At 48.6% G+C, this 10,264-nt stretch overlaps 8 protein-coding genes across 8 annotated transcripts; 5 read left to right on the top strand and 3 right to left on the bottom strand.

The window, feature by feature from the left end:
- On the top strand, window positions 1-1,251 carry FPSE_05515 (uncharacterized protein; the record flags this gene model as incomplete). The annotated part of the gene is made up of 1 exon (XM_009258633.1): window positions 1-1,251. The coding sequence occupies one exon, from the start codon at window positions 1-3 to the stop codon at window positions 1,249-1,251; it is 1,251 nt and encodes a 416-aa protein (XP_009256908.1).
- Window positions 1,252-1,359: 108 nt separating this feature from the next.
- Window positions 1,360-1,851, bottom strand: FPSE_05516 (uncharacterized protein; the record flags this gene model as incomplete). Its single annotated transcript, XM_009258634.1, has 1 exon — window positions 1,360-1,851. One exon carries the CDS (start codon window positions 1,849-1,851, stop codon window positions 1,360-1,362), a length of 492 nt encoding a protein of 163 aa, XP_009256909.1.
- A 521-nt stretch (window positions 1,852-2,372) lies between these two features.
- FPSE_05517 (uncharacterized protein) lies at window positions 2,373-2,647 on the top strand (the record flags this gene model as incomplete). Its single annotated transcript, XM_009258635.1, has 2 exons — window positions 2,373-2,454; window positions 2,508-2,647. The coding sequence occupies 2 exons, from the start codon at window positions 2,373-2,375 to the stop codon at window positions 2,645-2,647; spliced, it is 222 nt and encodes a 73-aa protein (XP_009256910.1).
- Window positions 2,648-3,147: 500 nt separating this feature from the next.
- On the top strand, window positions 3,148-4,927 carry FPSE_05518 (uncharacterized protein; the record flags this gene model as incomplete). Its single annotated transcript, XM_009258636.1, has 3 exons — window positions 3,148-3,672; window positions 3,747-4,631; window positions 4,685-4,927. 3 exons carry the CDS (start codon window positions 3,148-3,150, stop codon window positions 4,925-4,927), a joined length of 1,653 nt encoding a protein of 550 aa, XP_009256911.1.
- A 696-nt stretch (window positions 4,928-5,623) lies between these two features.
- Window positions 5,624-7,017, top strand: FPSE_05519 (uncharacterized protein; the record flags this gene model as incomplete). Its single annotated transcript, XM_009258637.1, has 2 exons — window positions 5,624-6,298; window positions 6,352-7,017. 2 exons carry the CDS (start codon window positions 5,624-5,626, stop codon window positions 7,015-7,017), a joined length of 1,341 nt encoding a protein of 446 aa, XP_009256912.1.
- Window positions 7,018-7,397: 380 nt separating this feature from the next.
- Window positions 7,398-7,952, bottom strand: FPSE_05520 (uncharacterized protein; the record flags this gene model as incomplete). The annotated part of the gene is made up of 2 exons (XM_009258638.1): window positions 7,398-7,639; window positions 7,688-7,952. 2 exons carry the CDS (start codon window positions 7,950-7,952, stop codon window positions 7,398-7,400), a joined length of 507 nt encoding a protein of 168 aa, XP_009256913.1.
- Window positions 7,953-8,751: 799 nt separating this feature from the next.
- On the top strand, window positions 8,752-9,335 carry FPSE_05521 (uncharacterized protein; the record flags this gene model as incomplete). The annotated part of the gene is made up of 2 exons (XM_009258639.1): window positions 8,752-8,985; window positions 9,039-9,335. The coding sequence occupies 2 exons, from the start codon at window positions 8,752-8,754 to the stop codon at window positions 9,333-9,335; spliced, it is 531 nt and encodes a 176-aa protein (XP_009256914.1).
- A 604-nt stretch (window positions 9,336-9,939) lies between these two features.
- Window positions 9,940-10,233, bottom strand: FPSE_05522 (uncharacterized protein; the record flags this gene model as incomplete). The annotated part of the gene is made up of 2 exons (XM_009258640.1): window positions 9,940-10,109; window positions 10,158-10,233. The coding sequence occupies 2 exons, from the start codon at window positions 10,231-10,233 to the stop codon at window positions 9,940-9,942; spliced, it is 246 nt and encodes an 81-aa protein (XP_009256915.1).
- Between the last annotated feature and the right edge of the window lie 31 nt (window positions 10,234-10,264).

Here is a 10,264-nt window from a genome sequence, read left to right as displayed (position 1 = left end):
ATGCGACCTTCTCACGCAAACATTGGCTTCTGGCTGATATGGTTCATCGCTCTGCTATGGAGCTACCGAAACGGCTACGATGACCCCTCATCCTTCTTCTACAAGAGCCGCATCGCCTTCAACCGTCGCTTCTCCGCTGCCCGCGAAGCCCAGGTCGACGAGTACCTCGAACGCGAAATATACCCCGTCAAGCATAAACAGCGCACCGAGATCCAGGTCGAGAACGAGTTTCTCTGCATCGGAATCCCCAGCATCAATCGCACCTCGTCCGCCTTTCTCGCGCACACGGTCGGCAGCCTGGTCGACACCCTGACCCCGAATGAGCGCAATCAGGTCCACATTGTGGTACTGCTCGCCGACAAAGATCCCACGAAGCACTTTGCCTACGGAAAAGATTGGCTGTTTGGGCTTGCGGACGATGTACTCATTTACTCCAACGACAGCTTCGCAGCGAAAGCCGTACCAGACCTCGACTATACAGTCCTCCAGCACGACATCCGCGGAATGGGGCGCAGCGACGACCGGGTCGAGAATATCCGCCTAGACCACTCCGTTCTCTTCGAAGCCTGCCGAGACCGAGACCCGACCTACTTTGCCCTCATTGAGGACGACATAATAGCCGCGCCAGACTGGTTCAGGCGCTTCAAGAAGGGCGTGATGGAGGTTGAGCAGCACGCAACGGATGCGCATCATGATTGGATGTATCTGCGTTTGTTCTACTCTGAGATCTTGATGGGCTGGAACAACGAGGAGGTCCTCGACTACCTAAAAGTCGTGGTTCTGGGTTATACAGGCCTTATTGGGTGTCTCCTCCTCGCTCTGCGCTGTCGTCGCCGTCGCCACGCAGGGTCCTTTGCGTCCAAGGACTTTGCGCAAACAGTCGCATTACTCCTCGGTCTCTGGATCCCTGCCTGTCTCGCGCTAGCCTTTGTGACGGGGCGCATCTCGTTGCACCGCCTCTTTACGCCGTCACACACGGTGCGCGAGATGCCACGCTACGGATGTTGCGCGCAGGGTCTTGTGTTTCCAAACCACCACTTGCAGGCTCTACAGGACTTTCTACGCGAGCCACCGTACCAGTTTCCGGGCGACATGATCATGGAAGACTTTGCGCGCGACCATGGGCTGACCAAGTGGGCGCTTGATCCGAGCGTGATGCAGCACGTTGGACTTGTGGAGTCCTCTGATGGACCTAGAAGGGCTGAAGTGTGGAACTTTAGTTTCGAGAGGTTACGAGATGCGCGTAATTGAGAGCGCAACATGGCGCACTACGACACAACCTACTAAACGCCGTACATAATGCGACAAATAGAGCGACCGCATATACACAATAGACTTGAAGAAATATGATACCAGTGTTTACAATAGCTCTTTACGAAAATACACACGTTCAAATCCTTCCTCTGTCCGTCTCTCAGTCTCTACAAAGCCCATCTTGGGATACAAAGCCAAATTCTCCACCATAACCACGTTTGTGTACAGTATGAGGGCGATGCGCCTGCGGCATTTCGCAAAGTCTTCCGCGTAACGCATTAACACTTTGCCGTATCCGCGGCCTTGGGCTTGTGAGTCAACGACGACGTTGTCAATCTGCACCTCATCCGTGTTGTCTCCGTGGTATAGGATTAGCGCGCCGACTATTTCTTTGTTGATTGACCGGAGGACGAAGATTGAATGGTCTGGCGACGCGAGAAGGGATCCGTTGTCTGTCGTCATTGGGGCTGGGGGTTTGTTCATCCGTGGAATGTATTTCGCGTAGGCTTCATTGATGATGGATTGGATGTGGGGTACATCGCCTACCTCGGCTCGTTGGAGTGAGAGGCCTGGTGAAATGAAGGGAGGGTCGTCCATTGTAGAACAGCAACGACTGTGACTGGTATAGATCCGATTGTACTTCCAAATATTGAAACTGCTAATTGAATGGTGACAAGTCTATGGAATAAAATTAGAGTTGACAGCCGGTACAGTCAATTAGAAGTCAGGTTTAGATGCTAAGCCTATGAGTCAGTTGCTTAGCCGGTACGGTAATAATAAGGGAATAGTTGACATCCAGTTAAACGAATGCGTTCCGCGTAGAACAAAACGTAAAACACTGGGAGCGAGATTGCCTTTGTCGCCTTGCTAAAATGATTTAACTCTCGCATTGGTCATCTTGATCTTGGTCGATCTGTGCGGGTGGCTTCAGCCCATTAAACCGCGTTTGTAGTCCCAGCTCATGAATGATATCACGACTGTATAGTGATGCGATCATAGATGTGTCGCCACCAACTATAAAACAACAATCATTTTCTTATTTACTCTTCAATATCTTATCCCACACATCTCACTACATCAAACAAGTAATCTATCCATATTTATCCATCACCAACATCATGGACAAGCCCACCACCAACCTGACTGGCACCGTCCCCAAGGCCATGGACGAGCAGGGAACTGTTGGTAAACAATTCACAGGTAGGCAGATCCCCTTTGATGATTGAGACGTTATTAATGAGAGTCACGTATAGAGCAAGGAGCAATTGGAGGCACTGCGCAAAAGATTGGAGGCCCCCTTGCCAAGGATGGTGCGATTGGCAAACAATTCACTACAGAGGGAAGCATTGGAGGAACTGTCCAGGAGAACATGGGAGGAGAGAAGAAGGCTTGATAAATAATGACCTTTAAATTTATTTAATTGCATGATTCCAGTCAAATAAACAATTGGCTACGATGCCCGAATTGACGTGATTATTGAACAATGTTGAACTGCAGTTCTGTAGATGGTGTTTTTGTGTAACATATCATCCATCATTGTGACGTCTATACCAGCGCCAAGGATGACAGCTGCATCGATCTCTGGTATAATTGGTTATCCCTTTGCATAAAAGGACCAACTGTTCCGGACGTCTCACAATCGCTGGGAATGCGGTGCAATGAATGACGACTTTGTGATGTGAACCTCATTATGCTGACGCACTTTAATCTGTATTCTCCTTGAAAATGACATGAGATCTTGCCAATCATTCTGTTTTCCGCAAAACATGCATCTTGTACTGGTCATAGACACCATCCGCTGTCTCGACTGATATAGAGTGCTTCGGGACGCCCAAGTCGCCCTCTCTACAGAGTCTAGCTATTCTTGTTATGTAGCTTATCGACCTACCTACAATGGCCTCTTCAAAGTCACAACAGTTCTTCCATACCTCGGGCGCAACCGACGCGGTCTGGGTCCATCAAGATCCTGTGTCCAACAGACCTTTGTTCACAAAACTGAGCCAGGATATCGAAACCGATGTGTGTGTTATCGGTGGCGGTATAGGAGGAATATCCACCGCATACGAACTCGTAAGCCGAGGCCGCAAAGTCGTCCTTCTCGAAGCCCGCCAGGTTCTATCCGGAGAAACCGGTCGCACCAGCGGACATTTGACCAACGACTTGGATGATGGCTATGTCGAGATTGCAAAGAAGCACGGTGATGCAGGTGCCAAGGCTGCCGCAGAAAGTCACGCTTGGGGACGAGATCGTGTTGGCGAAATTTCAAACCTGCTTGGCATTGACTGCGAATATCGCAAGTTACCGGCATACGAAGTGTCTCAGTACTCTACTCAAGAAAAAGAGCACGAAGATGAGATGAAAGAATTGAGAAAGGAAGAGGCAGCGCAAAGAAAGTTTGGTATCGATTCTAGATTTGATGTGAGTAATAAACATTGCAGTTCTGCTTTTCATAGCCCTTTGTTCCAGTCGGGCGAGTGCTGACCATTTGCTAGGAAACACTAACGATTCGCGGATGGGATGGAGCCGTCAACCAGCGAGGAGGACTCGTAATCAAAGACCAAGCTACCTTTCACCCAACAAAGTATCTCAACGGAGTCCTCAAATGGCTCAAGTCACAGCCTGACTTCCGCTGTTTCGACCAAACACGAGTCATGTCGGTCGAAGAAAAGGGTATCGAGATTTTGGGAATCGGCAACAAGTCCGTCATTGTACAGACCTCAGATGGCAATTCGGTCAGGTGCAACGACGCCGTCGAAGCCACTTGTGTTCCTCTGCAGAAATTGAGTGTCATCGCACAGATGGAGTTTATGCGAACGTACTGTATCGCAGCCAGAGTACCCAAGGGCTCGATTGAGGACTGTCTCCTTTATGACCAGGCTGACGAGTACAAATACATCCGCTTGACAGCCTGCGACGATGAAAACGATTATATCGTCGTTGGAGGCTGTGATCACAAGGTTGGCCAGGAAGACACCACTACTGAGTTTCAAGAGCTGGAGACGTGGACTCGCGAGCGTTTTTCGCAGGTTGGCTCTGTTGACTATCGTTGGAGTGGGCAGATATTTGAGCCAGTGGACTTTATGCAGTTTGTTGGCAAGAACCAGGGCAACGACCACATCTACATCATCACGGGTGATTCCGGCGACGGTTTGACAGCTGGAGTGTTGGCTGGTAGATTGATTGCAGATGAGATTGACGGAGTTGAGAATCCATGGGCTGCGGTTTACTCTCCCAAGCGCATTGCTTCTGTGTTAAAGTCACTGCCCAGCATGATATCGCACGACTTGCAGATCAATGCGCAGTACAAGAGGTTTTTGGAATCTGACCTTGCCGATATTGAGGATCTGGGTCGCGGGATGGGTGGTGTTTTGAACAAGGTAAGAACAATCTTGAACTACCTTTTCGCTGAGCATAAGCTAATTCCTAAAAGGTTGGATCAAAGCCCATCGCGGTGTACAAGGACGAAGAGGGAAATATTAAACAGTACAGCGCTTTATGTCCGCATATGAAGGGTGTTGTCTGCTGGAATACGACTGAGAAGAGTTTCGATTGTCCTGTGCATGGAAGCCGATTCTCTCGAGAGGGGATTTGTGTGATGGGGCCTTCCAAGGGAAACTTGGAACCAGTTGATGATGCTGGCAAGGCCGATCAAGAGAACGTAGCTGGTAGTTAGAGCGTGGTGTAGAGGTCTGTCGACAAATGCAAATCGCGTCTGATGTGAGTCAAGCCACAGGTGTGCTAGCTTTGAGTCCACTGATGTTGTTTTACTGGAACTAGATAGAGCCTGATTAAGATGCTGTCAGGCTAATCTGGTGTCACACATAGTGACTTATCTCAGACTAACGGCAATACAGGAACTCATCCTATTGGGTCCTTCGGACTCTGAATCCTATTTTTCTGCTCCAACTGTCGTATATCCCGTATTTGAACCTAGACATGCCAAATATACGCGGTTATTGATTGGCGGTCACGGTATACGCGTACAATTCCTTAGCTCACGGTTGATAAGCCGACACGCGTTACTCAGTGCCTCACGTCAGACCCGAAGAAGCCGGACTTGGAGTGAAAGAATAAGACAGACATATTAAGCCTTAAAGCTTATATGAAGCGTCGCACTCTTCTTTGTCACCCTCATAATGCGGGGTAGGTTTCCTGATGACGCCAACACTCGTTGCACTGTGCCAGCGTCATATCGACCCATCATCTCACCCAGTCCAACGTTGGATTTTGGATCTCATAAAGTCTGGGCATCATTGACAGAAGCACACCAACTGCCTTATACATATCTTCATCTGACCCTGGTTGAACCCTTTGTCTTCCTTCTCTCAACCTCTTCATTTCTAATTGATAGTCGATACTATCATCCAAAATGAGGTCTCTTTTGACTCTCACTCTGGCCACGGCCACTTCGGCTTTCGTCCTCCCAGATTCCCTCAATATCTTTAATGACTTCAAAGATGATGTCAAGGAAACTCTAGAGGACATTCCAAAACGTCTCCGCAAGTCTCTTGATGAGGCGACCGACCAACTCTCCACCGAGATCTCTTCCGCCATCCACAACAAGCTTCAAGACGAAGATGCTTTCTTCCACGATTTCGTCGACAAAGATGCGCCTAGCAGCGATGAACCCATTTCCATTTTTGGTAGAACCGGTGGCGATTTCACAGACCACACCACATACGAACTCATTGCTAAGAGCAACTACACAAAGAAGTTCTTCAAGCTCGTCCAGGAACACGAAAGCTTTGGAAAGCTGCTAAACAGCACTGATAAGAATTACACCCTTTTTGTACCCACCGACGAGGCATTTGAGCATATCCCCGATGACCACAAGCACAAGCCCAGCGATGAGTTTGTCCAGGATGTTCTCAACTACCATCTCGGCATTGGCGAGTATCCCGCTTCGAGAATTCTCTTTACCCATACTGTTCCTACCACTCTCAAGGAGAAACTTCTAGGCGACAAGCCTCAGCGTCTCCGAACAAGTGTTGGATTTTCTGGCGTGCGCGTCAATCTTTACAGCAAGGTCATTGCTGTCAACTTTGTGAGTATACTCATTTATCTTGAAATGCTATATCCGCGACTGACCATACCCAGAAAACCAAGAACGGCATCATCCACGCCGTCAACAGAATTCTCGTCCCTCCTCCCTACATCGGCAAAGAAATCAGCCTTTTCCCCGCCCAATTCTCAACACTGCTTCTCGCCTACGAAAAGACCGAGTTTGTCAAGTACATCCACAACGTCCCCATGATCGGCAGCACAGTCTTTGCTCCATCAAACGAAGCCTGGTCACGTCTCGGCCCGCGCGCCAACGCCTTCCTCTTCAACACCGAGACTGGCAAGAAGTACCTCCGCGCGCTGCTCAAGTACCAGATCGTGCCCAACATCACGTTGTACAGTGACGAGATCTACTACAGCGATGAGAAGCAGACTCTCAACAAGAAGGGTCTTGGTCATGGAGGTGACTTCCACATTGAGCTGCCCACGCTGCTGGAGAGGGGCGTTGGTGTTGATGTACACACTTTCAAGAGCTGGACTACCATTGTGCTGAATGGGCATAATGTTATTGGGTTCAACGATGCTGTTGGTAAGAATGGTGTTATTCACGTTCCTAAGACTATTCCTATTCCTCCTCATAGAAGGGGCGAGCATCCTTCTGAGGTTGATGGTGAGATTAGTGTTGAGGAGCTCAAGGAGAGACTGCAGGATTATGTGGAGGTTGATGATTCCGAGTCTGATTGGGAGGATGGTGAGCTGTGATCTTTTTCGTGTACCAAGACACCGAAGTACTGAGAATGATGTTTCTTTGTACGGTAGGTGAAAATGATTGCAAGATGAATATGGAATACTGAAAGGCAACAAGTAACAAACCACACTCTCGTTATTGCTATTGGTTAGAAATGAATAGACTCCAGTCACCTTGCACAGCATCATCATTGTGAGTACCTGATCAAGTATTTTTATTGAGGTGTTAAAGGATTGCCACTATCATCCCACTTTCCCATGATAAGTCCCGAAATCTTTCACGACATTCGCCCTTTCATCGAAAAGGTACCCAGCCCAAAACTCCGTCACGCTACATCCCATTCATCCTCACATCCTTCTGAGAGCCTGTGGTCTTTGTGAAAATGGAATCTGTTTCAGTGGTTCTTGCTGTGCTTGCTGCTGATGCTACCATCGGATGCTTGGGTCTCGTGGGATCGCTTCTTGGACTCTTGGGCAGCGCTGTCAATCCTGGTAGTGCATTCATCTCTGCGGGATGAAATCTCCTTCGCGACACGTTGAATATACTCGCGTTCGTCGACAGTAAGGCGCGAATTCAAATTCTGACTTGCGGTGCGGATTGAACACATAGCATTAGCGGCGTATGTCAGAGTGTCTCCTAAGTATGAAATTAGCAGGCTTGATAGCCATAGGGCTCGCGACTTACGTCCGAACACGGCAGCTGTTTTGAGAATCTGAATTTCCTTCTCATTCCTTTCAATTTCCATACCCTTTTCTTGTAGTAGACTCTCCTTTTCTTCGAGTAGATTCTCCTGTTTTTCGAGCTGTTTCTCCTTTCCAGCCTCAACGCCAGAAGCATACCACTTGCGGCCGAATTGCTCGAGAGAGGTGACATGATCGAAAGATGTTGCGTGAGCATCGGCTCTCAAGCCGGGGATTTCGCTTTCGGTGCTTGATTTGGATTCGGCCATTTTGAAAGGCTCGAAGAGTGATTGAAGACGAACTGGTGGGAAGATCAAGTTGATGATCCGGTGTGGAGTGACGAGGGTGTTGGAATAAATAGGGAAGGAGTGGGGCAGCGTGTGAATTTACAGATTGGTTTTGGTGGCAAGAACGCAAATTTGAGGGACCTCAGTGACTCTTTACTGCTATGGAAAGAACCAGGGAAGGTGCTCTTTGTTTCTGCTGGCTGGATGAAATAATTCAAGACCACGGTTTCTCGGATGATGTCGATTCAAGACTGCTATTCCAATTCCCAATCCGAGGCGCCATTTATGTGGTAAACTTCAAGGTAAACTCGACGCAAGAAGTAAGGGGAATATTTTGGTATTTAGGTGTACGTTGGCAATGAAACTCACGCATGAGCGTAGCATTATCTACCATGTTCCGATCCTAGGTAACTTATCTTGTTCTCTGGCTGCAGAAATTAACATGATCTGAGGGGGCTCGATTAAATATCGTCCAGTGTCCCGCAATCCCCCAAGTCGGATGGGTTCTGTCACTGCCTGCCAGCTGGCAACAACTGGCGAACTGACAATTCCCAAGGCTCACTTGCAAACGCCCGCCTGAACCAGCAAACGCCCACAAGAATAATAACCATTTCTAGGAGAACCAAACTTTCCAAATTATTCTCTTCAGTCTTCACATCTTGCCATCATCTGCTTTGCAAACATCATTCGCAAACATCCACAGCGCCATCGTTATCATCTGAATTCTTGATATCCTCAGAACAATCATTAACAACAATCACTATAAGCAAACATCATCACAATGGCTCGCATTATTATCAAGCGCAAATCACAACCTTCGGCTCCCATTGCCCCCTCTTCATCTTCATCTGACCCGGCTCCTTTATCCCCCCAGGGTGCCGGAACGTCTCCCCGAATCAAGCTTCGTCTCTTCCGCGGTTCTAAGGAATGTCCCATCTGCAAGGCGACCATCGTGAACCGCAATGGCGGATTGGAGCGCCATGTCGAGAGACATGCCAAGTTGGCCGAAATCGAGGTACATACTCCAACTCCGCCCGTTCCCTGACCATCACTGACATCTATCTCTAGGCCATGAACGTTCCTCTGGAGCCCAACCGCCACGGCATGTCCGAGGACGACATTGCTCGTGCTGTCGACTTGTGGAAGTCGCTCCCGGCCAAGATCCGGGCTACCGGCGGCGTGTTCCACGACGGACCCCTTGCCAACAAGGGTGAAGTCAGTGGAATGCCCGAGGTCTTCATGGCCACCGGTCGGCTCAAGAAGAAGTACATGTGGATCCGAAAGGACCAGGACGGCCGGGTTGGGCGCCGGCCCTTGAAGGCTCTGAAGAGCGGCAACTCGGGTGCCCCCTCAAAGGAGGGTTAAGCGGCGGCAGTAGAATTGAGGGGGGGGGGGACATTAGGGAGTACCTAGTGCTATTACTAGCCAGAGTATGAAATAGCCTAATCTAAAATATAAATATCAATTTATAGCATTTCCCTTTTTACGTGTAGAACATGTTGAGAAAGAAGCTGAGCCAACGTTGATACACCATCTTCCGGAGCGAACATATCTGCAGAAGATTCTCTGCGACTTCAACACCAGCCTAAGCATCAAGTAAATCACTGACGTAGATATCCATGTCCAATTCGCCAGCAATCGACAAGCTGAAGCTCGACTTTCCGGTTCCTGGTGGGCCATATAATAGATATCCTCGTTTATAGGGGATGGAGTGTTTAGAGTACCAACGTCTGGTTTGAGGGTCGAGAAACCAGGAAGAAAAAGGTCCAAGACAGACACGTGTTGGGACAGTGCCTCTTGGATGAGAGGAGGGCTGATGTTGCTGAGAAACGTCATGACAAACAAGTTTAAGGGTGAGAGTTTGCAAAGTGCTGAGTCTTTGGGATTGATGGGTTTAACAAAAGGAAAACAAGCACCAACTCAGGGGGAGCATCAGCATTCTTAATCCTTTCAAAGTTTCCTCATTTGATCAGCCGAGATGGAAACAGGCTGCGACGTCAACAACACATACGTTAATGTAGGCCGCATCAAGATCGACCCAGCCCTGTATGCCAGGAATCTTTTTGCCGTAAAGCGAAGACATAGCCATACGCTCTGCAACAACATCATCCCAGAGGTCGTTCAATGTAGTTCGCTCTCCTAATTGGTGTTAGTCTGACTTTATAATAGCTAATATAGTAAATTAACCCTTGATAATCCGCCCGAGGCCAGACTGAGAGTTGTCGCGACAACCATGGGCACAACAACCGCACTTGATTCTCATTTTACATCATTCAGTTAAATATCGATTTATA

This window comes from Fusarium pseudograminearum, chromosome 2 (genome assembly GCF_000303195.2).
Source record: "Fusarium pseudograminearum CS3096 chromosome 2, whole genome shotgun sequence".
Classification (NCBI taxonomy): domain Eukaryota; kingdom Fungi; phylum Ascomycota; class Sordariomycetes; order Hypocreales; family Nectriaceae; genus Fusarium; species Fusarium pseudograminearum.
Note: the sequence above shows the minus strand (reverse complement) of the source record. Positions and strands in the feature narration are given on the sequence as shown.